A 25,467-nucleotide genomic window follows, 5' to 3' on the forward strand; every position below is an offset into this window, starting at 1 on the left:
CTGATTCATGTAAGAAAAAAGTGATACGGGTGCCTGGGTGGCTCAGTTGGTTGGGCAACTGACTTCAGCTCAGGTCATGATCCCAGGGTCCTGGGATCGAGTCCCGCATCAGGCTCCTGGCTCGGCGGGGAGCCTGCTTCTCCCTCTGACCCTCTCCCCTCTCATGCTGTTTCTCTCTCACTCACTCTCTAATAAATAAATAAATAAATAAATAAAATCTTTAAAAAAAAGTGATATATTGCATTTCATCAAAATAAAAAATCTGTATAATCTTTCACAATGTATACATATATCAAATTGTCACACTGTGCATCTTAAATATACACAGTTTTTATTTGTCAATAACGCTGGAAAAAAAACTTCTGCTACTCAATAGACACTATTAAGAAAATTAAAATGAAAACCACAGACTGGAAGAAAAAAAAATTTAAAGCATGTATCTGATAAAAAACGTAACCAGAATAAATTTTAAAAACACATTAAAAATTCAGTAATAAGAAAACAAACAACTGAATGTAGGGGGAGGGACGGGCAAAAGATGTGAAAAAGCATTTCAGAAGAAGACACATGGATGACAAAGAAGCACAAGAAAAGATGCTCAACATTATTATTCATTACAGAAATGTAGATTAAAACCACCCTGTAATTGTACTACACACAGGTTAAAATGGATAAAATGGAAATGGCGAACTCAGTTACTAAGTACAGTCAAGGATATAGAGAAACTGGAACTTTTATGCAGTGCAGGTGAAAATGGAAAAAGGAACAACCTCTTTGAGAAACTGTTGGCAGGTATTTCTTTAAACATTATAAATTCAACTACCGTATTATCCAGTCATCCCACATATAAGTGGTTTACCCAAGATGAATGAAAGTATATGCCCAAGCAAACATTTATATATGAATATTCATATCAGCTTTATTTGTAATTACCAAAAAATGAAAAATCCCAAATGCCCATCAACAGGTAAATAGATGAACAAATTGTGGTATATCCATTCCACAGACTACTACTACAATACAAGGAATAAACTATGGATATATGCACTAAATGGGTAGATCTTAAAATAGTTTTGTTGCATAAAAGAAAACAACCCCTCAAAAGGGCATATACTATATGATTTCATTTATATACAGTGCTATCAAATGCACATAAAGTGACAAAAAATACCCAAATAAATGATTGTGTAAGGCAAGGGTGGTTTGTGGCATGAGAGGAGGGGAGGACAAAGAATTAAAAATAGACACAAGGAAACATTTTGGGGTGACATATATTCGTTATCTGATTTGTGACAATGGATTCATGGTTGTATGCATGTGCTAAAACTTCTCAAATTGTATACTTTAAATATGCATAGCTTATTATATGACAATTATACCACAATAAAACTGTTTAAAAAGCACACTTGGTATTTCAGATACTATACTCACCACTGCTGAGCAGGATAACAACAGGATGTGAGAACTGTCACCCCAAATTGAGTATAATGTATAAGCAGGATGTGTAAGTGAAGTTCATATCCAATTATGGATATCTTTCCAGCAGTAGGCAATATCATATATGAGATAATTAATGCAGGATAATTAATAAAGCATATTAAAGTCTTCATTATAAATCTATCTCTCATTTACCTATCACTTCTATTCATTTACATCTCTCAGTTCCTCAAATTCATGTATGTTTCACTGATATCAAATGCAACTGTTTGCTCATTTGTTTGGATTCACCACACTGTTAAAGTGGTTTCTTAAGCCTCCATGTAAAGCCTTCATTTATTTTGGTTTTTTTTTTTAAGATTTTATTTATTTGACAGAGAGAGAAAGTGAGAGAGAGAGAGCGCACAAGCAGGGGGAGCAGGGGAGGGAGAAGCAGGCTCCCCGCAGAGCAGGGAGCCCGATGCAGGGCTCGATCCCAGGACCCTGGGATCATGACCTGAGCCGAAGGTATTCGCCTAATGACTGAGCCACCCAGGTGCCCTCATTTTGTTAATTTTACTTTAAACTTATTTCTATGAGTAATTTCTGCATGAAAAAGGAATTTTAGTATTAAAAAAGCATTCTTAGGCTCCATCTGAGCAATAAAATGGGAAAGATTGTTTTTTATAGAAATGCTGAGTGATAAGAGGCAAATGTTCACAAGTATTTGTAAAATTTCTTGAAGTTCCATGTTAAGAAAAAATGCCAAAAAAAAAAAAGAAGTTTTAGTTTCAGTGTTTTTGTTTTTTTTTTAAGGGGGGCGGGGCTGAGGAAGAGAGAGACAGAAACAATCTTAAGCAGGCTCCATGCCCAGCACAGAGCCTGATGCACGGCTTGATCTCAAGACCCTGAGATCATGACTTGAACTGAAATCAAGAGTCAGATGCTTTATCAACTGAGCCACCCAGACGCCTCTAGTTTCATGATTTCTGAATGATCTTCTAACCCTACTAATCTCAACTGGTTATGCTTAATTCCTCACATATTAGGAAAGCATCTTTGAAGGGTGATTAGAATTTAAAAATTTTCATAAAAATGTATGAATTATTTATAATAAATCCATGTATCTGAGATTCTTAAGCAAAAGTCTTTTTTAAAAAAGATTTTATTCACTTATTTGAGAGAGAGAGAGAGTGAGAGAGAGAGCACAAGATGGGGGAGGGTCAGAGGGAGAAGCAGACTCCTGCTGAGCAGGGAGCCTGATGTGGGGCTCGATCCCAGGACCTGAGCCATAGGCAGCGGCTTAACTGACTGAGTGACCCAAGCTCCCCGCTTAAGCAAAAGTCTTACATGAGCAAAGCCAATGAACTGCCAAACCATATTTTCCTTCTACTGTAAATAACTCCTCACAAAATACACAAATTCTTTGGTAAAGTAGGACACACACACACACAAACACACACACATACAAACTCACTCTCTCTCTCTCTCTCACACACACACACACACAATAAGAGAAAGATTTCCTTTCAGTAACAATGCTATATATATATATGTGTATATATATATATATACATATATATACATATCCTAGCAGTTCAAAATTCAAATATAAAGAGCAACCTGAATTTATATTCAATAGAGCATCTAGAGGCTGCCTTGCACTCCTAGGAAGAACTATGTTTCTGACACATAATCAAGAATTATAAGTGAGTGTTGTACCAATTAAATGTGGGCCTCATGGCAAACACTGGAGATGCAAGAGTGTCTTCCTTCACCTTAATGGAGTAGATGCAGTTACCAAATTTACATTTTTCTCCAAGTTTATAAATTGTTGTTCTCATATTTTAACTGCACTCCTATTATTTCACTACCAAGTAATTTCTGAAATATTTTAGAAACAATCTTAGTTTTGAAATGTATTGATTCTTCTACTCAATACTGCCCAGATACCTGCTGCTGAATGCCAGATGTTGGTCTGGAGGCCAATGCTGGCCTGGCAGTCAGAGGACACATTATCTAACGTCAAGGCAGAAAATACAGTATATGCCGTCACTCACTGATCTAGTAATATTAAAGAACTTTTTCTGTAACCAATCATCTGAGTGGCGCTTTAGACTAGAATACTTTTTTTTTTTTTAAAGATTTTTGTTTTAATTTGACAGAGAGAGACAGCAAGAGAGAGCACAAGCAGGGGGAGTGGGAGAGGGAGAAGCAGGCTTCCCACGGAGCAGGGAGCCCGATGCAGGGCTTGATCCCAGGACCTTGGGATCATGACCTGAGCCAAAGGCAGATGCTTAACGACTGAGCCACCCAGGTGCCCCATGAATTATTTTTTAAAAAGATTTTATTTATTTATTTGCCAGAGAGAGCACAAGCTGGGGGAGAGGCAAAGGGAGAAGGAGAAGCAGGCTCCCCACTGAGCAGGAAGCCCCATGGGGGGCTCGATCCCAGGACCCCGGGATCATGACCTGAGCCGAAGGCAGACGCTTAACCGACTAAGCCACCCAGGCACCCCTAGAATACTTATTTTGATTTTGGGGACAGGGGCAGGAAGAAGAAGTTTAGTGCTCACAAGTCCTGAAGGGTAAAGCCAAACAGATGGCAAAGCTGTCATGAAACATCAGAGCGCAGGTGGCATGGGAAAGCAGAGATGGTAAAAGCAAAGAGGAGTGCCCAAAGGAGCATGAAAGGATGCAAGCAAACCCAATTCATTCCCTCCACAATGGCCCAAGGCCCGGTTTTGCAAAACATCTCTTTCATCTAAAAAAGCAAGAAAAATGCTTTATAGCAACCAATATTTGAAGACCAGTGGAATCCGATTGGTTTTCATGCCTCCACAACTATGCCCCAGTCCACAATGGTGATGGGAACAAGTCAGTAAGATCCAAATTCGGTTTCAGCTGAGTTTCTGTCATTTTCATTGAGACAAACTAGGACAGAGTGGGGATTAAAGAAGCTGCAAAGCCCCCTGTAAATCCATATCGTATTAAGGGATTTTTTAAAAATGGGAGTTAGTATATTAAGTAAGTGTGCTACACATTGAGCACCTACTAGATGAGCACTTTACATAGATTCCCATTTAATGGCCATGAGCTCCCTGAAAGATTAAACACTATCAATATTTTACATATAAGAAACCTGACATTCAGTGAAGTCAAGGTCACACAACCAGAGAATGATATAATTGGAGACCGAAGTCATATTTGACTTCTAAATGTATTCCTTTGCAACACAATAACAGTAAAATAAGAAACAGCAAAGTTAAAGATATGCAATTTTACCATTGCAATGTGGTGGCTAGCATGAATATAATGCCCACGTTTTAAATGAAAAATGCAAATTTAAATCGCACTACTTTTGCTCAACATCACACTCTGAAAATACACGTGACAGGCAGTGCTTCTCATCACATACAGTATTAGAAATCAAATTTTGAACTTCATTTGTATTTTAAAGATAGCAACTGATAGTATACATCTTTCTGGATTGTGTATAATTTCAGAGAGTAGCCGAATGCTAAATATAAAAAACAATTTCTATCTTGTTTAAAGACAGGCCTAACATAAGAACCTTATTGTGCACGCAGTAAACATTTTGTTTTGACATTGAACAGAAGTTTATGGGGAAAAAAATTTAAAGTCTTAGCAAAGCTGACTAAAACTTGTTTGCAATTGTTTGGACGAGGCTTTCTTGTGCCAGTGTCAGAACAGATTTCATTCTAGTGAAAGAACTTCCGAACTGCAAATTTGTAGAAATGAAGCTTAGCTGTAATTTGCAATTGTGTTGCACTGAATGAATACCATCAATTTTCAGCAAGTAAAAGACCACTTTCAGCTGCTATTGAAAAAATACAAGGTAATTGTTGGCTACATCACAATTGATCACTGCTACCTATTTTCGGGAGCTACTATATTATAAAGGGTCGTGGATAATAAGAGAATTTCAGACTACTCTATCATGAATGTTCAGGGTAGAGACTAAATTTACTAAAATGACAAGAAACCACCTTAAACATGGGATTCTCAATATTTGGTTTTGTAATGTGGAATAAATAGCTAAAGCACCCTGGTGAGGGCACTGAACCGTGTCCATGTAATATTCTGTACCATCTAAAGCCTTGATAGTGTAGGTAAATGCTATATGAAAATATTCTTTAATTTTTTTTTAATTTTTAATTTTTTACCTGAGATATAATGGACATATAACATTGCATTAGTTTTAAGTGTAAAAATATTCTTGTTGTTTAATGTTTAGTGAACATTTTAGGCCAACATGCTATGATTGACATATTAAATTATTTCAGCCCAACTTTTGCTCATACGTTTAAATGACTAATAATTTTTTTTTAAGATTTTATTTATTTATTTGACAGAGAGAGAGAGAGAGAGACAGCGAGAGAGGGAACACAAGCAGGGGGAGTGGGAGAGGGAAAAGCAGGCTCCCTGCTGAGCAAGGAGCCCGATGTGGGACTTGATCCTAGGACCCTGGGATCATGACCTGAGCCGAAGGCTAACGCTTAACAACTGAGCCACCCGGGTGCCCCTTAAATGACTAATAATTTAATAAATGATCCTTGTCACTGCCTTTCTCTTTTGTACTTCTGTCAACTCTTTGGACAAAGGTAAGATATTCAACTATTCGAGTTCACCCTACCCCTTTCTTTGGTCACAAATAAATATCATTAATAATTGTAAGAATTTCTAAAGACCTTTTCCTTGGAGATGTAACTATGTTTGTTGCTCAAAAGTAAGAGTTCATAAGAGATAATTATCAAATCTTATACTTAGGTTAATAAAATCAACTGTACTAATTAACAATTAGATAAAAGTTGTTTAAAAATATTTAGGGGGGGCGGCTAGGTAACTCAGTCAGTTAAACATCCAACTCTTGATTTCGGCTCAGGTCATGATCTCAGGGTTGTGAGATCAAGCCCTGCATCCAGCTCCCTGTCCATGCTCAGCTGGGAGTCTGCTTGGATTCTCTCTATCCCTCTCCCTCTGCCCATCCCTCCACTCATGCTCTCTCTCTCCCTCTCTCTCAAATAAATAAATAAATAAATAAAATCTTTAAAAAATACATTTAGGGATTATCTTTTCTACAATATGTTGGAAGAGATGTTCAGAAAATCCTCTCTCAACTGAAAGTTTTAAGTTAAGCACACATACAAGCTAAGAAAGCAGAGATCCACTGTATTGAGTCATCACCGGAGATGACATTTGTTCTGGGATATGGGCTACTCTGTGATGGCCTGGAGTCTTGGATCTTGGGGTCATAAATGGCAATCAGGGAACAAAACTGTCAGCTATACAGCCCATACTTACATGGCTTGGAGTCCAGATTTCACATTGTATTTCTGGACTACCAGGCCCCAAATTAATTATTTAGCTTCTCAACTCTTCACCTCATCACAGAAAGGGAACCAAGAGGTATCCCTACAAGATTAAACAGTCTCCTGTTTGTCATTAAATTTGCTTTTTAAAATCATATTGTAATCCTAATATTCACAGGCTGGAGGGCATTGAGCTGGTCAGTGTGATATCCTCAAAAGGAACTCAGAACAGTTATGCTAGAGACACATGTGCTCTATGTAGATTATTAAAGAACAACTGGAGTGAATTATTAAAAAAAATGATATGTGCATTATATAAAGTTGTACAAAGTTAATCTTACATGTACAAGTTCATTTTCTTACGCTATATTAGGAATCAGCTGCTCTATATTGTAAACATGTATGATTATAGTCACCTCTAAATTATATTCATGAAACATATTATGTTATTGCAATCAAAATAAATTTAAGGATTATTGTTACTTTAGTAACCTCATCATTTTCACCTAAACATTAGTCTTGTATAAGAACTCAAGCTTCTACCTAAGACAAGTAGAAATTTAGTTGTGTATTTCACTACTACAAATAAGCAACAGATTATTACTACATCTCTATATTTTGCTACATACTAATCCTGTAATAATGGACAGTAATATTAGCTTTATGCGAGGTCAGCATCTGGTTATTAGGGAGAGAATTAAGCCATCCTGTTTCAATGCATTCAGTCATTAACATAGGGTTTCTGTCATGCCTTCATACGCAGTATTTTTGTTTGCTTGGTTTTGTCTGTCTCTGTCTGTTTTCCTCTAAGATCACATGATTTCATATTTAGGTTGACTGATTCAATATTTTTCCATGTTTCTGAGATTAGTTGACAAAAAAAGACAATTTTCAAATGAAGGTAAAATGGGCATTCCATCTTTTTTTTTTTTTTTTTTTTAAGATTTCTTATTTATTTATTTGAGAGAGAGAGGGCACATGAGCAGGGGAGGAGCAGAGGGAGAGGGACAGACTCCCTGCTGAGTGAGGAGCCCGACCTGGGGCTCAGTCTCACAACCCTGAGATCATGACCTGAGCCAAAATCAAGAGTCAGTTGCTTAGCTGACTGAGCCACCTAGACACCCCCAAACTTTGCCTCTTTAATAAATCTATCCTCCTGATCCATTCTTTTTAATTTTTAAATTTAATTTTTAATGAATTGTTTTTGTCAGTTTTTTATATTAAGATTTTAATTCCAGTACAGTTAACTGAATTCAGTGTTCTATTAGTTTCAGGTATACAATATAGTGATTCAATCATTCTATACATTACTCAGTGCTCATCATGATAAGTGTACTCTTTAATCCCCATCACTATTTCATCCATTCCCCATGGCCCACCTCCTTTCTTGTAACCATCAGTTTGTTCTCTATAGTTAAGAGTCCGTTTCTTGGGGTGCCTGGGTGGCTCAGTCGTTAAGCGTCTGCCTTCGGCTCAGGTCATGATCCCAGGGTCCTGGGATCGAGCCCCGCATCGGGCTCCCTGCTCGGCGGGGAGCCTGCTTCTCCCTCTCCCACTCCCCCTGCTTGTGTTCCCTCTCTTGCTGTGTCTCTGTCAAATAAAGAAAATCTTTAAAAAGAAAAAAAGAGTCTTTTTCTTGGTTTGCCTCTCTTTTTTTTTCCCCTTTGCTCATTTGCTTTGTTTTTTAAATTCCATATATGAGGGAAATCATATGGGTATTTGTCTTTCTCTGACTGACTTATTTCACTTAGCATGATGCTATCTAGCCCCATCCATGTTATTGCAAATGTAAGATTTCATTCTTTTTTATACTTGAATAATATTGTTATATATTAATAATAACCTATATATCATATGTATAATATAACCTATATATCATATATATAATATAACCTATATATTATATATGCCACTATTTTATTTATATATATATATATATATATATATATATATATATATATATATATGCCACTTCTTTATCCATTCGTCTATCAATGGACACTGGGCTGCTTCCATAATTTGCCTATTGTAAATAATGCTGCTATAAACATAGTAGTGCATGTGTTCCTTTGAATTAATGTTTTTCTATTTGGGTAAACATCCAGTAGTGCCATTACTGGATCATAGGGTAGTTCTGTTTTTAACTTTTTGAGGAACCTCCATACTGTATTCCACAGTGGCTGCACCAGTTTGTATTCCCACATCCTCACCAACACTTGCTGTTTCTTGTGTTTTTGATTTTAGGCATTCTGACATTCTGACAAGTATGAGGTAATATGGATTGTAGTTTTGATTTGCATTTCCCTGATGATGAGTGAGGGTGATCATCTTTTCATGTGTCCGTTGACCATCTGGATGTCTTCTTTGGAGAAATATCTGTTCATGTCTTCTGCCCATTTTTCAATTGGATTATTTATTTTTTTGGATATTGACTATTGCTAGTTCTTCATATTATCTGGATACTCTCCCTTTATTGGCTATGTCCTTTGCAAATATCTTATCCCATTTCATAGGGTGCCTTTTAGTTTTGTTGATTGTTTTCTTTGCTGTACAGAAACTTTTTATTTTGATGTAGTCCCAATGGTTTACTTTTGCTTTTATTTTCCTTGCCACAGGAGACATATCTAGAAAAATGTTGCTATGGCTGATATTAGAGAAATTACTGCCTGTGCTTTCTTCTAGAATTTTTACGGCTTCAGGTCTCACTTTTAGGTATTTAATCCATTTTGAATTTATTTTCATGTATGGAAGGAAATGTATGTATGTGAGTAAGGAAATGGTTCCGTTTCATTCATTTGCATGTAGCTGTCCAGTTTTCCCAGCACCATTTGTTGAGAAGACTGTCTTTTTCCCATTCCATATTCTTGCCTCCTTTCTGAAGATTAATAGACCATATTTAATTGTGGCTTTATTTCTGGGTTTTCTATTCTGTTCTATTGATCTGTGTCTACCTTTGTTCCAGTACCATACTGTTTTAATTACTACAGTTCATGGGGTGCCTGGGTGGCTCAGTTGGTTAAGCTTCTGACTCTTGATGTAAGCTCAGTTCTTGATCTCAGGGTTGTGAATTCAAGTCCTGCACTGGGCTCCACACTGGGTATCAGGCCTACTTAAAAGAAATTATTACAGCTTTGTAGTATAACCTGAAGTCTGGTATTGTGAGACCTCCAATTTTGTCTTTCCTTTTCAAGATTGCTTTAGCTATTTGGGGTCTTTTTTGGTTCCATACAAATTTTAGGATTTTTTGTTTTAGTTCTGTGAAAAATGCTGTTGGTATTTTGATAGGAATTGCATTAAATATGTAGATTGCTTTGGGTAGTATAGATATTTTAACAATATTTGTTCTTCCAATCCATGAGCATGGAATGTCTTTTCACTTCTTGGTGTCATCTTCAATTTCTTTCATCAGTGTTTTATAGTTTTCAGAGTATAGTTCTTGCACCTCTTTGGTTAAGTTTATTCCTAGGTACTTTACTACTTTCAGTGCAATTGTTAATGGGATTGCTTTCTTAATTTCTTTCTGGTGCTTCATTATTAGTACATAGAAATGCAACAGATTTCTGTATGTTGATTTTGTATCCTGCCACTTTAATGAATTCATTGATCAGTTCTAGTAGTTTTTTGGTGGAGTGTTTCAGGTTCTCTCCATTGAGTATCATGTCATCTGTGAGTAGTGAAAGTTTTACTTCTTCCTTACTGATTGGATGCCTTTTATTTCTTTTGTTGTCTGATTGCTGTGGCTAGGACTTCCAGTACCATGTTGAATAAAAGTGGTGAGTAGACATCCTTGTCTTGTTCCTGACCTTAGTGAAAAATCTCTCTGTTTTTCCCAATTAAGTATGATGTTAGCTGTGGGTTTTTCATATATGGCCTTTATTTATTTTATTTAATTGAGAGAGAGGGAGCAGGGGGAGAGGCAGAGGGAGTGGGAGATGCAGACTCCCCACTGAGCAGGGAGCCCTATGCAGGGCTTGATCCCAGGACCCTAGGAACTTGACCTGAGCCAAAGGCAGGCGCTCAACCGACTGAGCCACGCAGGCGCCCCCATATACAGCCTTTATTATGTGAGATACAGATGTAGTGAAAAGAAGGAGCACCTGTACCCCCAATGTTCATAGCAGCAATGTCCACAATAGCCAAACTGTGGAAGGAGCTGAGATGTCCTTCAACAGACGAATGGATAAAGAAGATGTGGTTCATATATACAATGGAATATTACTCAGCCATCAGAAAGGATGAATACCTACCATTTACACTGGAGGGTATTATGCTAAGTAAAAAAAATGTAAAGGAAGTACAGTTGACATAGCTCTCAGTTAATTATATCCCCTTCCTTAGTGTTGCTTCCTATCAGTACATTTGACTCTCCTTTCTCCCTTATCTCTCCATATCTGATTTTCATCAGATGTAATGGTGGTGGACACTATACAGCATCAATCACATTCCTTATCAGGAATGAAGGAATTATTTCTGTAGCTACAGGGAATGATACTCGAAGATGAAAATTAGGTCAGCCCTCTTTGGGCATTGCCTTGGCTTGAAAAAATTGCCTCATCCAAGTCCACTTTCAATGACTGATCAACATAGCAGCATAAAGGCCCAGTCGCCTTCTCCTAACTTGGGACAATTCCAAAGGGCCATCCTAGCTTAAGAGGCCCCAGTGGGTTGACTAAAAGCCTTCACTGGACCTCTAGAACCCCAACTTCTTTCTCCACCTGGTCAATATACCTTCTTACCTTTCCTTTCACAAATGTTGATCATAGTATATCTCCTAATAAATGTCCTGCCAATCTCCCATCTCAGAATTTGAATCCCTGAAAACCCAAGCTGTTAGAGCATCATTTCCCATTTTTATTTCTTTAAAAACTGTTCTTCTGTTCTTTAATCCACTATCACTTGTCTAGTTCGGTCTGCCCATAACTTTTTTTTTTTAAGATTTATTAGAGAGAGAGAGAGAGAGAGAGCAAGTGGGGGGGGGGCATGAAGAGCAGAGGGAGAGGAGAGAGAAAATCTCAAGCAGAATCCTCACTGAGCACAGAGCCCAACATGGGGCTCAATCTCACGACCTGAGATCATGATCTGAGCCGAAATCAAGAGTTGGACCCTCAACTGCCTGAGGCACCCAGGTACCCCTACCCTTAACTTTCATTTAGAATGGTCAATTTTCACTATTTGTTCCATGGCCAGAGAGGCATTCAAATTCAAGTCTCCATATCACATACTTGAAACATGATTGTGGCTCACTGCAGGCTGCTGCAAAAATTCCAAATCCATCCATTTTTCAAAATTTCTACCTACCAATCCGTATGACATGATACCCACTGTGGTATATGCTCTCAGGATCCCATAAAAATCCCCTCTGCAGACAGTTTCCATATACAGCATTCGTTTCCTATGACTTTTCCAGTAGGGATTGTTTCATTGCCATGGGAATCTGCCCTAAGAGCAAACGTTAGCCAATGATGGATTGGAGTTAGTGAATGATTACCACAATTTGCTTGCCCTTTGGCATGACAATTCTCTCTGAAGGTTCCCAGTGAGCTTCCCCAGGTCTCAGGAGTAGTCTGATCTTTAGCTTACTTTTCATTGACTTTCTCCCTTTAGCATCTTACCTTCCCATTCTCTCAGAGTGCTTCCTGTGATCAACTCTCATCTAAACCACTTGCAATTAAACTCTTTTCTCAGGGTCTTCTTTTAAGAGAAGAAACACAAATACTGAGAACTGATCAACTTGAATATTACTAAAGGCTCCTAAAGGATCTTTCAGATCTTACTGCCCTCTCTTGCCCCTCCTATCTGTTTTATATTTTACCTCCAGATTTTTCTTTCTAAAACTCTGTTGACTCACGCTCCTTAGAAATCCTCAGTGGCTCCCGCTGCAATAAGAAGTAAAACAAAACTCTGCCCATCAAAGTCGGCCTGTATTTCTAACTGTATGTCAGCCTGCATTTCCTACCACAAACACACTGCAGACACACTCCTCTACTCATTACTGACATGAAGTATCTTCTCTGTGTTTTCAGTATGGTTGTTTCCTCTGCTGTAATGCCCTCCCCACCATATTGGCTAATAAATCCCAGCGTATCCTCTGAGGTCTAAATCAAATCCATTATCCCCTAAAAAGACCTCTCATACCCCCAGTGTTAGGGTTAATATTTCCTGCTACCATGCTCCCCCGTGCCATGTTTAAATTTTGGTATATCAGAGTGTACCTTTCACTGAGATGATTTACGGATATATATGTTCACCACCATATATGAATTCCTAGTAGGCAGGAGCCATGATACCCATCTTTATATCCATGGCTAATATTCGAAATAATTAACAAACCTATAGTCTAATCTGGCCAATGAAAAAGGACACCGGATGAAAGTCCTGGGGCACCCAGATGAGTCATGTTTTAACCCTTTAGTTGCTGCTGGCTTGTTGGGAAGTCCTGGGGGGCCTGCAGGAGGGGCTATGATGGCTATAGTGGTTAAGGGTTTTACTACAGTGGAGCTCAAACAACTGAGTATTTACCAACATATAAGGAAAAGCATCTGTTACAATATTTTAAGAAATAGGGCATAATTGGTTGGACGTCAGCTTTGTTCACAACAACTAGAGTTATTAAGGCTTCCCAAGTTATAGGCCTTTTGTAAATAACTGTTATATAATTAAGAACAGAACTGAAAAGAAGCACAAAGTTTTTTAAAAAGACCACTGATACATACATGCACACGGATACACTTCTTTAACCAGCACAAATAGGAATATTCTCATGTACATATGAAAATGTTATAGTCTGTTTTTTTAATCACATTAGATTAACAGCTGTTCAGAAGGCAATTAGATTTACACTGTTTCAAGTGTTGTGTAAGTTTTCTAACAATAATATCAATAAAAATGTACTTAGCTTTCTTTACAGGCTCACCTTCTCCAAATCATATCAACATTAATTCACCTCTAAGGGACTACTGCCCTGGAAAGAGCAATCATGATAGCGTCTTGCAAATATTTTTCAAAATTATGAAGCCTGCAAAACCTCTTGTGTAGCCAGCAACATTTACTAATTCATCCCCAATTAATGATGTACCCGGAGTCGCCTTTAACTTCCCCAAATTCCTTCTAAAGTCCTTCAAACCAGCATTTTAAATGAATCCATATCTGTTCAGTGAAAATATGTACTGAAATTTTATGGTCTCCGAAAGGCTGCCAAACTAACAAAAAAATGACTATACAAAGGAAAGACATATTAAATATGAGTACTTAATTATTCTTAGCTCCATTTCCATAACTTTAAGAGTCTGATTCATAGACAAGGGGTTTTGTTTGTTTAAGGGAGTCATACACATTTCTAATACAACAATGTTGTGCAGTTTGAGGTTCCTCATATGTTCTTTCTCATACATAGCAGAACCCTCTCCCTTTTGTAGAACAGGAAACTGAGATGTAATATGTTTATCAAAAATAATGGCAAATCTGAATGATTCGCTGCCCTTTACAAAAGACTAGTTAACATTCTGAAACTAAAGGAAATCCACTGTCATTTGATTATTAAAATGAGAAGTGAACTTTAGATTTCTTAAAATCAATTCAAATCTTCTGAATTACATAAAAAAAGGACAAAATATGCTAATTTATTGAAATACTAGGAATAGGTTCGCTATACCTCAAAATCTACCCGTCACATGGAGAATTATTAATTGGCTTTGCAAAGCCAAATGTCTGAAAAGTGGTGGGAAGATTTTGGAAGATGCTAATAACTAAGACTGGTGATATGTGAGGTCAAGGCCACTAGAACCAGACAATGTGGGTGGGCAAGTTGGCTCTTGCTTTACAGCACATTCTGTTCCAGTGGTATTGAATGGATCACTCTGTTTGCCATTCTGAAGTTTCCCTTCTGCTTATTAATAGCATTGGCATGCTAGGTATAGACCCTTCTATGCTAAGGATAGACCCTTTCCTAAAACATTTTTGTTGAGGCAAACAGGGTTGAGACACTAGTTCTCCTAGGGAGCACAAGATTGCTACTAGGTGTATACTTACTACACTTCTAAATTATATCCATTTACCTACATTATGATGATTTCCTCAGCAGGATCCAACCACTGTGGGGCTTTAATTCTCTCCCAAAGAGGACAACTTATTCCTTTGATGAATCACAGTTCCTTAGTTCTTCCCTATGACTCTTCTACCTTCTTAAGCACCCTCCCTTCAAAAGTTTATAAGGAATACCCCTCAGCACTGTTCCCATGCAAGCAATTCTGTTCAGGAACCCTCAGGGCAATATGTACAAATGAACGCTTCATTAGAGACAAAGGAAAGAAACTTCACACACCAAAGACTTTAACCTATTTTTTCATGTGTTAATTCAGTGCATACGCTTGTTTTTATAACACCTATTCCCATAAACAAACATTCTCATAAGATGCTGCCTGGCTCATAAATTGGTATAAGTATTTGAAAGTATCAATCACAATTTTAAATGTAAATACCCTTAACTAAATATTTATACTTCTAGAAATTTGTCCAACACATACATTCAAACAAATGGCCAAGAGAGTATAGCACAAGATATAAAATGTATGTCCCAAAGCTCTGACTGAAGTAGAAAACTAAACTTCCCTCTCGGTCATTTATTAGAAAGGGGAAATGTAAACTATACTTTTTATTTCTTCTCATCATGTATCTGTTCTAGTGTGGTGGTTAATAATATTTTACTAATAGTTTTGTTACCTTTGAATACACCACGTTTCCAAGGGGATACATGTAGGATATATGGAACTGCATTGTCAGGGTCTATGGTGATGTATGGGTTTCCCCACACTATTGGAAGATCTGAAGTTACCTAGAAAAGAGATTTCAAAGAATTACATAATGTCAATATTTACATGAAATTCATGTAACAAGCTAAAGCACAGAAAAAACTGAAAACTTAAATATTTCCATTAAAACTGTTCACCTTTAAATGAAAAGCAAAGCAGAAAAACACTACATACAGTAAAAAAAATCTGAGGAGAAACCTCTGAAAAAATAGAACAAAGAAAATGATTCTTACAAAAAGAACAATGCTTATTTTCTGTTGCTACTTGTAGCAAGATCACTGATGCTTAGACAACTTGAATATCTTTTATAAGCCATGCATAATTTTCTTTATGCAACTTGATGTGCAAAGGATGAACCATTTCAATGAATTCTACGCCAATATTAATACAGCAAATAAAGAATATTTAAGCAGCATTTGACCATAACTCTGGTTAAATCCAACTTTCAGATCACTGAGTGCTACATCTCACTACCCCCCACTGCCTATGCAAACACTGATCTACTTGGTATCTACAGGAACAATTCGTAGAAATCATATAGCATGTGGTCATTTGTGACTAGCTCTTTTCACTTAGAATAATGTTTTCAAGGTTCATCTGTATTGTGGTATATATCAATATATCATTTCTTTTCATTGACAAATGATACTAACTTGTATGATATGCCACATTTTGTGTATCCATGTATAAACTGATGGAAATTGGGTTGTTTCCACTTTTGTCGATTATGACCAATGCTGCTATGAAAACATCTATGAGCTTTGAAGTGGACATAGATGTTCATTTCTTATGGACATAGATGTATCTAGGGGTAGAACTGCTGAAGCAAATGATAACTCAATGTTTAACCTTCAGAGTTACTGCTTTCCAAAACTGTTTTTCAAAGTGACTGCACCATTTTCTTTTCTACCAACAAGGCATAACAGCTCCTATTTCTCTACATCTCTCAAAGTTTTTACTGTCTGTCATTTTGATTATAGCCATCCTAGTAAGTGTGAAGTGGTATCTCATTGTGATTTTGATTTGCATTTCTCTAATGGCTGATATGGTGAGTATCTTTTCATGTGCTTATTGCTCATGTGCATACCCTCCCTGGGGAACTGTTTATTTATTTATTTTTAAAGATTTTATTTGAGAGAGAGAGAGATTGAGAGAACGAGTGGGAGGAGGGGCAGAGGGAGAAGCAGACTTCCTGTGGAGCAGGGAGCCTGATGTTGGACTCGATCCCAGGATCCTGGGGTCATGACCTGAGCCGGAGGCAGATGCTTAACCAACTGAGCCACGCAGGCACCCAGGAACTATCTATTTAAACTCTGTATGTTTGGGGGTACCTGGTGGCTCCGTCCGTTAGTGTCTGACTCTTGATTTTGGCCCCCCAAGTTTTTTAGTGAGTAAATACCTCTCAAATTCTTTTAAGTTTTTGTTTAATTTCAAGGTCTGAAAATTTTCATTTTGACAATTTTTGCCAGTGTTTTATTGCTTTTGAGGTATGCAACTCCTTGCTCTACCATTCTGGAAGTCCCATATCTGCTGTTTTCCTTATTGCGTAACTATTTTCTACTACTTGATCACTTGGATAAAATGCCACAGCATTTTACCTGTATCTCAGTTACGTTCTCCGATTTTTTATTTTCTCTTTCATACTAAGGAAGTCCCAACCTTCTGCTGAAAACTATTCTTGTAGCAGTAAGATGAACTATAACTTAAAAGGCTTTTTAAAAAGGCATAAAAATGACTACTAGCTGCAGTGCCTGGGTGGCTCAGTGTTAAGCATCGGACTCTTGATTTTGGCTCAGGTCATGATCTTGGGGTCATGAGATTGAGTCCCGTGTTAGGCTCCACACTGGGCGTGGAGCCTGCTTAAGATTTTCTCTCTCCCTCTTCTCCTCCCACCCCGCCACCGCTCACACCCTCTCTCTCTTTCTCTAAAATAAAAAAGACTACCACAGCAATGAAAAATAGAACAAAGAAGAGATATGAAAAGAATATACTGAGTTTGAGTTGTTAGCAGCTTGTCAAAGAATGAGGGACTCTTGAGTAAAAGTGTAGATGTGGCATTTGTACCTTGATGAGAGTTTGAAGCCAAGAAACTGCCAGGTGAGATGTTGTAAAGACTTCGGAATACTTTTGAAGATGGAAACTTGAAAAGACATCAGAAGGTTAGAAGGATAAAAGAACCAGATAAATAATAATCAAGAAATGGCAGGAAAATGAGGAATACAGAATGATACAAAATAAAAGGTGAAGAGTGTTAAGAAGGCAGATTGACACTGTCAAACACCACAGGAGTTTTGAGGCAGATATGTTGGCAAAATAAGTGATTTTTCTTGACCCAGAGTCAAGGATGATCTCTGTGGCAGGAGTTTCACAGCAGAGTAGAAGAGCTATAAATCGCCCACTGTAAATTAAGAAGTGATCATGTAATCATCCCTTTTTCAAAACGTTTAGCAATCGTGGACAATAAAGATGATAACAGTTGAGGAAGGAGTAGTATAAAGACAACTTTGCTCTGCTAAATTTGAGAATATTCATAGATTATAGATTAAGGGAAATAATTCCACAAAGAGGAAGATATTCAAAGAGAGAGGAAGAGCAGGGGAAAAGAATGTGAATCAGTCTTGAGTGCACTGAGGTAAACTTCATTTCACGGATGAAGGAATAAAGATGGAGGGTCAGAAGCATTTCAGTGGTACTAAAGCAAGAGTATGATGAAAGCTGAAAGTATAAAGCAAAGATTCTCAGCCCAGACTTTCTCCTTGATGATACCTCAGTTGTTCCTCAATAGAATTTCTATTGAAATACAAGCAATAAACTTGTATTATGTATTATATTATGTATTAAATTATGTATTAAATGATGTGAAAGGGCAAATTCATAAGGCTCATTATTCTGTGTTGATTAAAAACAACGGTAAATTTCAAATTAAGAAAGGAGACACTGTACCTCTTGATAATATCTCTAGGAACAAATGTTTCTTAAATCTTAAATACATTTCTGTTCTTTTATAATTGCTGAAGCTCTTTAAATATAAAAATATGGAAAATCTTCCTTGAAAAACTATTACGAGCTTGACAAAATAATCTATGCTGGGTATAAATGTGGGTAAGAGAGGCACGCCTCTTTTCTCAGTTTATAATCTGGTGGAAAACAATAAAAAGGTAATAGCAATATGATATAATATGTTTGATGGCAGAAAAGGTAAAAAAATATATATATTGTGGAAGCACATGAGAGACATCTAATCCCTAATTTTATAATCCATAAATTTTAAAAGCTGTTCAAAATTTTTTTGAAAATACCTTTTATTATCATTCTGGGAAAGTGGCATCTAAGACTTGCCCTAAAGAAATAAAAGGAGCAAGACAAACACAGAGAAATGGAAGACAGGGAGTTGGGTAGAGATTTCCAGACAGGGGCAAAAGTAAATACTGTTTACAAAGGGCTGAGTGCTGCTGGAGCCAAGAGTGGCAACAGATGAAACTGAGCAGATGAGCTTTTAAAGGACAGCAAAAGCCAATTCAGGGAGTACAGATTTGATCCTGAACTGGTAAGAAATGATACTGACAAGTTTCAGCAGGGGAATGACAAGATGAGATTTTCGTTCTTAATATTCACTCCATTTGCCATCCAGTAAGGAGAGAAGAAAACCAAAGCACATATTTTTTCCAGGATTACAAAACAACAACAACAACAACAACAACAACAAAACCCAGAGAGTAAACCTAGAGAATTTCCAAACTTCTGTAGTACCCTCTGAAACTCAGACACCTATCATCAAATAGGTATGTGAAGCTTCTTTGAAGGATTCTATTAGGTACACAATAATTTGTAGATAAATGTGGGAGTGGGAAGTGGAAAAATGTATTTTAGGATTGGCTTAAATCAAATGAGGAAAGCCAAGTGTAAAACTTCATAAAAAATAAAGATGTAAATAATTATGCACTTCTTCACATTCCCACTATTATTGACACTGATAAATGATAGGATATACTTTTGAAATTTTATGTCTACAGATTTCACATTAAAATTTTAAGAGCTGTCAAAAATACTTTTGAAAATGCCTTTTATTATCATATATAATTTATTCAGGTGAAAATACATGATTCAAATAAATAGCTTTTAAAGTGTTTTATGATTATATACTAATACTTAGATATAAAACTTGTTTGGTGCTATTTCAGCTTTACAAGTGAAATGAAATTTAATAGCTGTTGGCCTAACAAAAAGTAGTATTCTAAACATCTCCTTATGTGACACTTCACCTAGTTAAGTAAAAGTAAATGTTTTTAAAATTTCATATAATTCAATATAGTCCTTCTTAAAACAATTTCATCCTTAAAAAGAAATCTTACCTTAAATGTTTGGATGATCTTTGTATAATTGGGCACCATTATGGGTTTATTTGTCATCTTCCCTACTTGACAGTCTATAGTGATATGTTCCAAGGCCAGGGGTCTTTTTCCAATCCCTTTTATGTCAAAGACATACTCCATACCATCTACTTCATTTTGTAGAGTAAGTCTGCCCTGTGACAAATCAGTCAAATTTCAGCTCTGTAGGAGTCACAGTTGGATGTCAAACAATCTCTGCTATCCTATTAACTTTGAATCTGATTAATGAAATGAGCTTTCAAGGAGGTATCAGTCACTGACTTTTCTAGTTTATGTATAAATACTTCTACTGAATGAATAAAGATGAATTTCCTGTGAAAAGCTCTGTATTTCTCTTTGCTTTCTCTAAATGACAGAGTTTATATAGGCATTCTCATACATAGCAATTATATGCGTTTTTATGTCCTTGTCAAAGAAATATGTCTTAAGAAAATATTCTCTGAAGTACCAACTACCTTAATGAATAAAAACAAAGGAACAATGATTTTACTTTGTTAAACGTGTTATGTAAAAATAATCTAGACATAAGTACTGGCAGCCAATGGCATTGTGAATTCAGAAATTTTATCCCTCAAGTTAAAAGATTTATTAAAGTTTCAAGCAGAGTGAATACTAATAATCAAAAGCATAGAGTAGATAACTTTTTTGCAAAAAGGTTTATCATAAATTATAAAGGTTAATATCATACATCAGTTTATTGACAAATTAATACTAGGAAAAAAAATCAATGAGTTCATACCATAATCTCACATTCCAAAATAGGTTTGAACGTAAGGGGATACTGCACAGTTTCACCTGGTCCAACATATAAAACAGAAGGTCCATAAAACCATTCTCCTTCCATAGTAACTTGACATTTCCATTCATTCTTTGTCTTATTACTCTAAAGCATGAAAAATAATATAGAAAAATATCAGAAGGGTGATGTTGATGAAGCTGAATTACGTATTAATTCATGTTACTTTTAATAAAATTATATATTGTATTTTAAATTCCATTTCATGAGAATCACCATTTGAAAGTCATAGTTGTTAAGAACAACTATCAACAATGTGAATATACAGCATAAGGATGACTATGTATGCTTTCATTGTCATATAGAAGCATTGTCTAATAGGTTGATCCATGGGTTATTTAATATTTAAAGAAATATTTGTTTGAATGATTAATTACTGTGAAAATTATAAACTGGTCTTAGAATTACACATTCTACTCCTAATTATGGGCAATCTATCTGGTAGATTGCTCAGATAGCAAAGCTTACACATCTCATCAGAACAAATTTTTGTGCTTTGAGCAGACTTTTCTTAAATCTTTAATAATTAAACAAACAAAACCAATTTCTAGTCTAGAAAATTCAACATTCCTTACAAATATATTACCTTCTTCTATGCTGTAGTGTCACTTTGAGAGCCAAGCTACAGCCAGTCATTGTTCTTAGTGCCCATGAACCCATCTTAACTGTGAAGATCACAACTGAATTTGAAGCAGAGATTCTCGAGATCCTAACTGCCTGGTGGAGCCAGGAATTCCCTTTTGAGTGGAAATGTGATGATAAGTTAAGGAAGTTGGAGTTATTTTTTGAAGGAAAGAGATCCAACAGAAGTGATTAGTGCGGTGCGTAACATGGTAACATTTATATTGAAGAATAAAGCTCTGTCCTCAATGTGGAGAAATAAATGGCAGCAGATAATGCCATTAGAAATTGTAATAGTTCAAGATGAGAGGTTTGGAGAACTTTAATTGAGACAGTGGCAGTGGGAATGGAGAAAAGTAGCAAAAAAAAAAATAAGTAAGTATAAGTACCACTTACTACTGGAATATGTTGGGTAAGGGCTTCAAATGCTGGTGTTTCAAATTCAAACCTGGCTTCTGGACGTTCTTCATTTACCACACCTTCAATGCAATAGACACGCACATCATGCCGTGATATCAGCAAAATTTTACAAGGGTAGCGTCCAGGACCGAGAGGAACAAATCGTAAAGGAACTAGAACAGATCCATCTGCAACTATTAAAAAATGTTTTAAATAGCTTAGTTATTTTTCGTGGCATAAGTCCTAAAATTCATTTTGGAGTAAAGCAATATTTAATACTACTGTATTTAATTATATTGTATAATCTAGAAGAGACTAGCTTATCCTGAAGTAACACATTACCCTTAAATCGCCAGGGCATAACCACAATAACAGAATATATCTTGTGCATAGGTCATAGGAAGGTCTACTCCATAAAGTCACTCAGGGACCCATGTTGTGAAAGATACCACTATCTTCCAGGTGTACCATCAGGGACACCTCTCTTCCTTTGTTGACAGGTCAGGGGAAGAAAAGTGGCTAGAAGCTTGCTCAAGGGCTTTTCAGTGCTCAACTTAAAAGTAATACACATTACAGATGACCCTTGAACAATACAGGTTTGAACCACGCAGGTCCACTTATACGTGGGCTTTTTTCAATAAACACAGTACAGTACTAGAAATGCATTTTCTCTTTCTTAGGACTTTCTTAATATTTTCTTTCCTCTAGCTTACTTTACTGTAAGAATACAGTATACAATACATACAGCATACAAGCTGTGTGCTAGTCAACTCTTAATGCTATTGATAAGGCTTCCAGTCAACAGTAGGCTATCAGTAGTTAAGTTTTGGGGGAGTCAAAAGTTATATAAGGATTTGTGACTGTGCGAGGGGTAGGTGCTCCTAACACCTGTATTGTCCCAGTGCCAACTGTACATTTAATTGGCCAGAACCAACCACATGGCTCTATCTAACTGAATGGGGGCTGAGAGACAGATATATGGAATATTTGGTGAGCATTATTGTTTGTTACATTTCTATGACTTAGGGGTACTCTGTCCCCTAGTAATCAAACTAATTTGCAGCTTGACCAGCAATTGGAAATAATTTTTCCATAGTTAATAACCAAGGGAAGCAGAGGTATGCCCAATTAATACTTCTCATATCACCTTGTTACACCATTAACCTTAAGTCAACAGCTAATATCAGTTCTTACAGCAGGCAGACTATATATATTGGCCTTTCCTTCTAAGCAACACTAATTTTTTCTCTGAAGGTCACCATTTTATTTCCATGAAATGAGAAAATAGTTATAAAAATCTCTCAACGCTAAAATAGGATGTAGTATAAGAGTTTAATGCACATTTCACTGCTAATGGCAAATTTTTTAAGTAATAGATAAAAAACAAATGATAAAAAAGTTCAAAGCCTGATTCTATAAGAGGAATTTCTCTGAAACCAAGAAAACAAATCAAGCCCATCAATCAATGGACCAGACAAGTAGTATGACATTAATTAGCTATAATTTTAATTCACTCACATTTAGCACCTCAAATGTTAAAAATGGCAAACCTGTTTTCAAATACACTGAAGTTTATGCCAAGAAAACCAGCCACATCTGCAAGAACATTAATTGCCTTAAATCATTTTAAAATCAAATTGAGGATTTGTATATGTGTGTTACCTGTTAGGTGTTATATATTATAAAAACATATTAATTACATATTATATACCATGTTGCATATTGTGTATTGCTATATGTCATATATACTATATATAATGTTAGTATTATACATTGTATATTAAAACACACTGACAGTGGATCACATTTGAAATCTATATTACATCTAACGGAAGTTCAAGATTATCAGCTGGTCTAGAGAGAAAACAAAGGCTGTCAGAATGTTGTTATTTTTATTCCATCCTATTCAAGTACAGATTTAATTTTAGAATAAAATTTTTTCTCGTCGAAAAGGACTCCAGGCACATTTTATCATCTGTTATTCATTGATTGTTTTCATTCTGAGAGAATTGTTTGAGTTGTGGCAACATCATTTGAACAAACCAGGTGAGATAATCATCTGATCAAAATTTGTTGCTTTATTAAGAGAAATAAAGAAACCTCATTGTTCTCTTTCACAAACAGACTGAAATGAAAATATTTAGATTAGGTAATTTAAATAAAATTAAACTGCTTAGAATAGGAAATTTAAGCAACTCCAACTCAACAGTAATTAACTATTCTCATCAAAGATAAAGAATCACTAGTCATTTAATAGTAAAAAATAATTGAAATGCACAAGTCCCAGTATAAAGCTTCTATCAGAGGCTTTATGTTCTACACTATTTTCCTTTCCCTAAAAATATCCACTTCCTAATGATAGTGAGTCTGAAAGTGAAAGCCAAGGACATTCTTCAGTGTACATTTTCCAACTCATGAAATGTTCATGAGTAAAGACCCTAAGGAATGCACGGTGCCAGCCTCTTTCTTTGCCAGTCCGGAAAGGAATCCATCGTAACAGTGGAGTTCACGGTAAGATAGTTCTATTTTTGAAGATGTACTGATAAAATCATATGCATCGTTTCTTAAACATCCAAAATAATTCGATTTGAGTAATAAACATAAATAGGAGTATTATCATCTATTATAAATAAGAAGCCACTTCTGTTTCTGCATCCCTTCAGATGTAAAATAGCAGCTGTAGAAACCATTTTGATCTTTAGAAACTTGGAAATTTTACTGGCCACATTATGCCATCATACCATCATTGTTTTTAGGGGCAGGTTTTCTCAAAGTCCTTTCCGAATCTGCACTGGAGCAGATACCATCCATGCTCTGCCACGTCCCCTGGGCATTTAAGTCCGCCCTGCAGGCAAATGGCCTTATGGAAAACTTCTTTCTCTCTGAGGGCTTTCTCTGAGCATAGGAAGGTACTCAGCCCTCATGTGGATCAGGCCAGAAGTGATAGTTCATGCCTACCTTTGCAATCCTCAACAAATAATGTATCAAATTGGTAGAAAATTAACCCAGGGTCTTTGACCTTTAGTAGGGATAACTCTGAGGTGAATTCTACATGAACTCCTAGAGATCCCCAACTGAGCCCAAATTGTTAACAGTGGCAACTGCCCATTAACACTACCTGACTTGGCTTCTCCTTGCTCTCTCACTCTCTCACACGCCTACCTATGGTTCCTGAGATCACCTCTCAAACTACTTGCTCTCAAGACCTAGTTTCAGGGTCTGCTGCTGGGGATCCCCCAACCAAACACACACCGTTAGGCCCAAGAAAGAGAGCTTCCTGTCCAGGGCCTCACGCTTTCTAGGGCCTTTGAGTGTCCTCTGTCATTGTCTCTCTGCACATGCAAGGAGTACATGGGCCCATTGGGACAGGCCTCTAGGCAACCCAGCCGCATCCATGTTCCCAGTTCAAGTGATGCCATAATTCACAGTCCAAAGAGTTGGATCCCATTTCCAGGGCTTGCACAGGACTCTTCTCTTTGACAGTCCTCTCATCAGAACACTCCTAGAATTGCAGCCTAAGACGTGGCTATCAAGGGGAAGATGGAGACCAAAATTAATTACGTGGGCTGAGACATCCACAAATTTGTATATGAGAACCCCTTGTTGAAGGGGTGCTGAAGTTGAAGGAAGGAAGAGAACAGAGTGGGCATTTGGCCAGGGCCCAGCTATTCTGTGCTATCATATTCTAGTGCAAAACTCTGAGGT

The 25,467-nt window shown here is 36.7% G+C and overlaps 1 protein-coding gene across 1 annotated transcript in view; it reads right to left on the minus strand.

Moving 5' to 3' along the window:
* Positions 1 to 25,467, minus strand: part of CFAP47 (cilia and flagella associated protein 47) — a 506,331-nt gene that overhangs the window by 168,514 nt on the left and 312,350 nt on the right. The window contains exons 46-49 of the mRNA XM_021681266.1: positions 21,760 to 21,956; positions 20,686 to 20,829; positions 19,908 to 20,081; positions 15,467 to 15,578 (exon numbers count right to left, since the gene is read on the minus strand). Coding sequence (XP_021536941.1) covers positions 15,467 to 15,578; positions 19,908 to 20,081; positions 20,686 to 20,829; positions 21,760 to 21,956 — 627 coding nt within the window. The remainder of the gene's footprint in view (positions 1 to 15,466; positions 15,579 to 19,907; positions 20,082 to 20,685; positions 20,830 to 21,759; positions 21,957 to 25,467) is intronic.

This window comes from Neomonachus schauinslandi, chromosome X (genome assembly GCF_002201575.2).
Source record: "Neomonachus schauinslandi chromosome X, ASM220157v2, whole genome shotgun sequence".
NCBI lineage: Eukaryota > Metazoa > Chordata > Mammalia > Carnivora > Phocidae > Neomonachus > Neomonachus schauinslandi.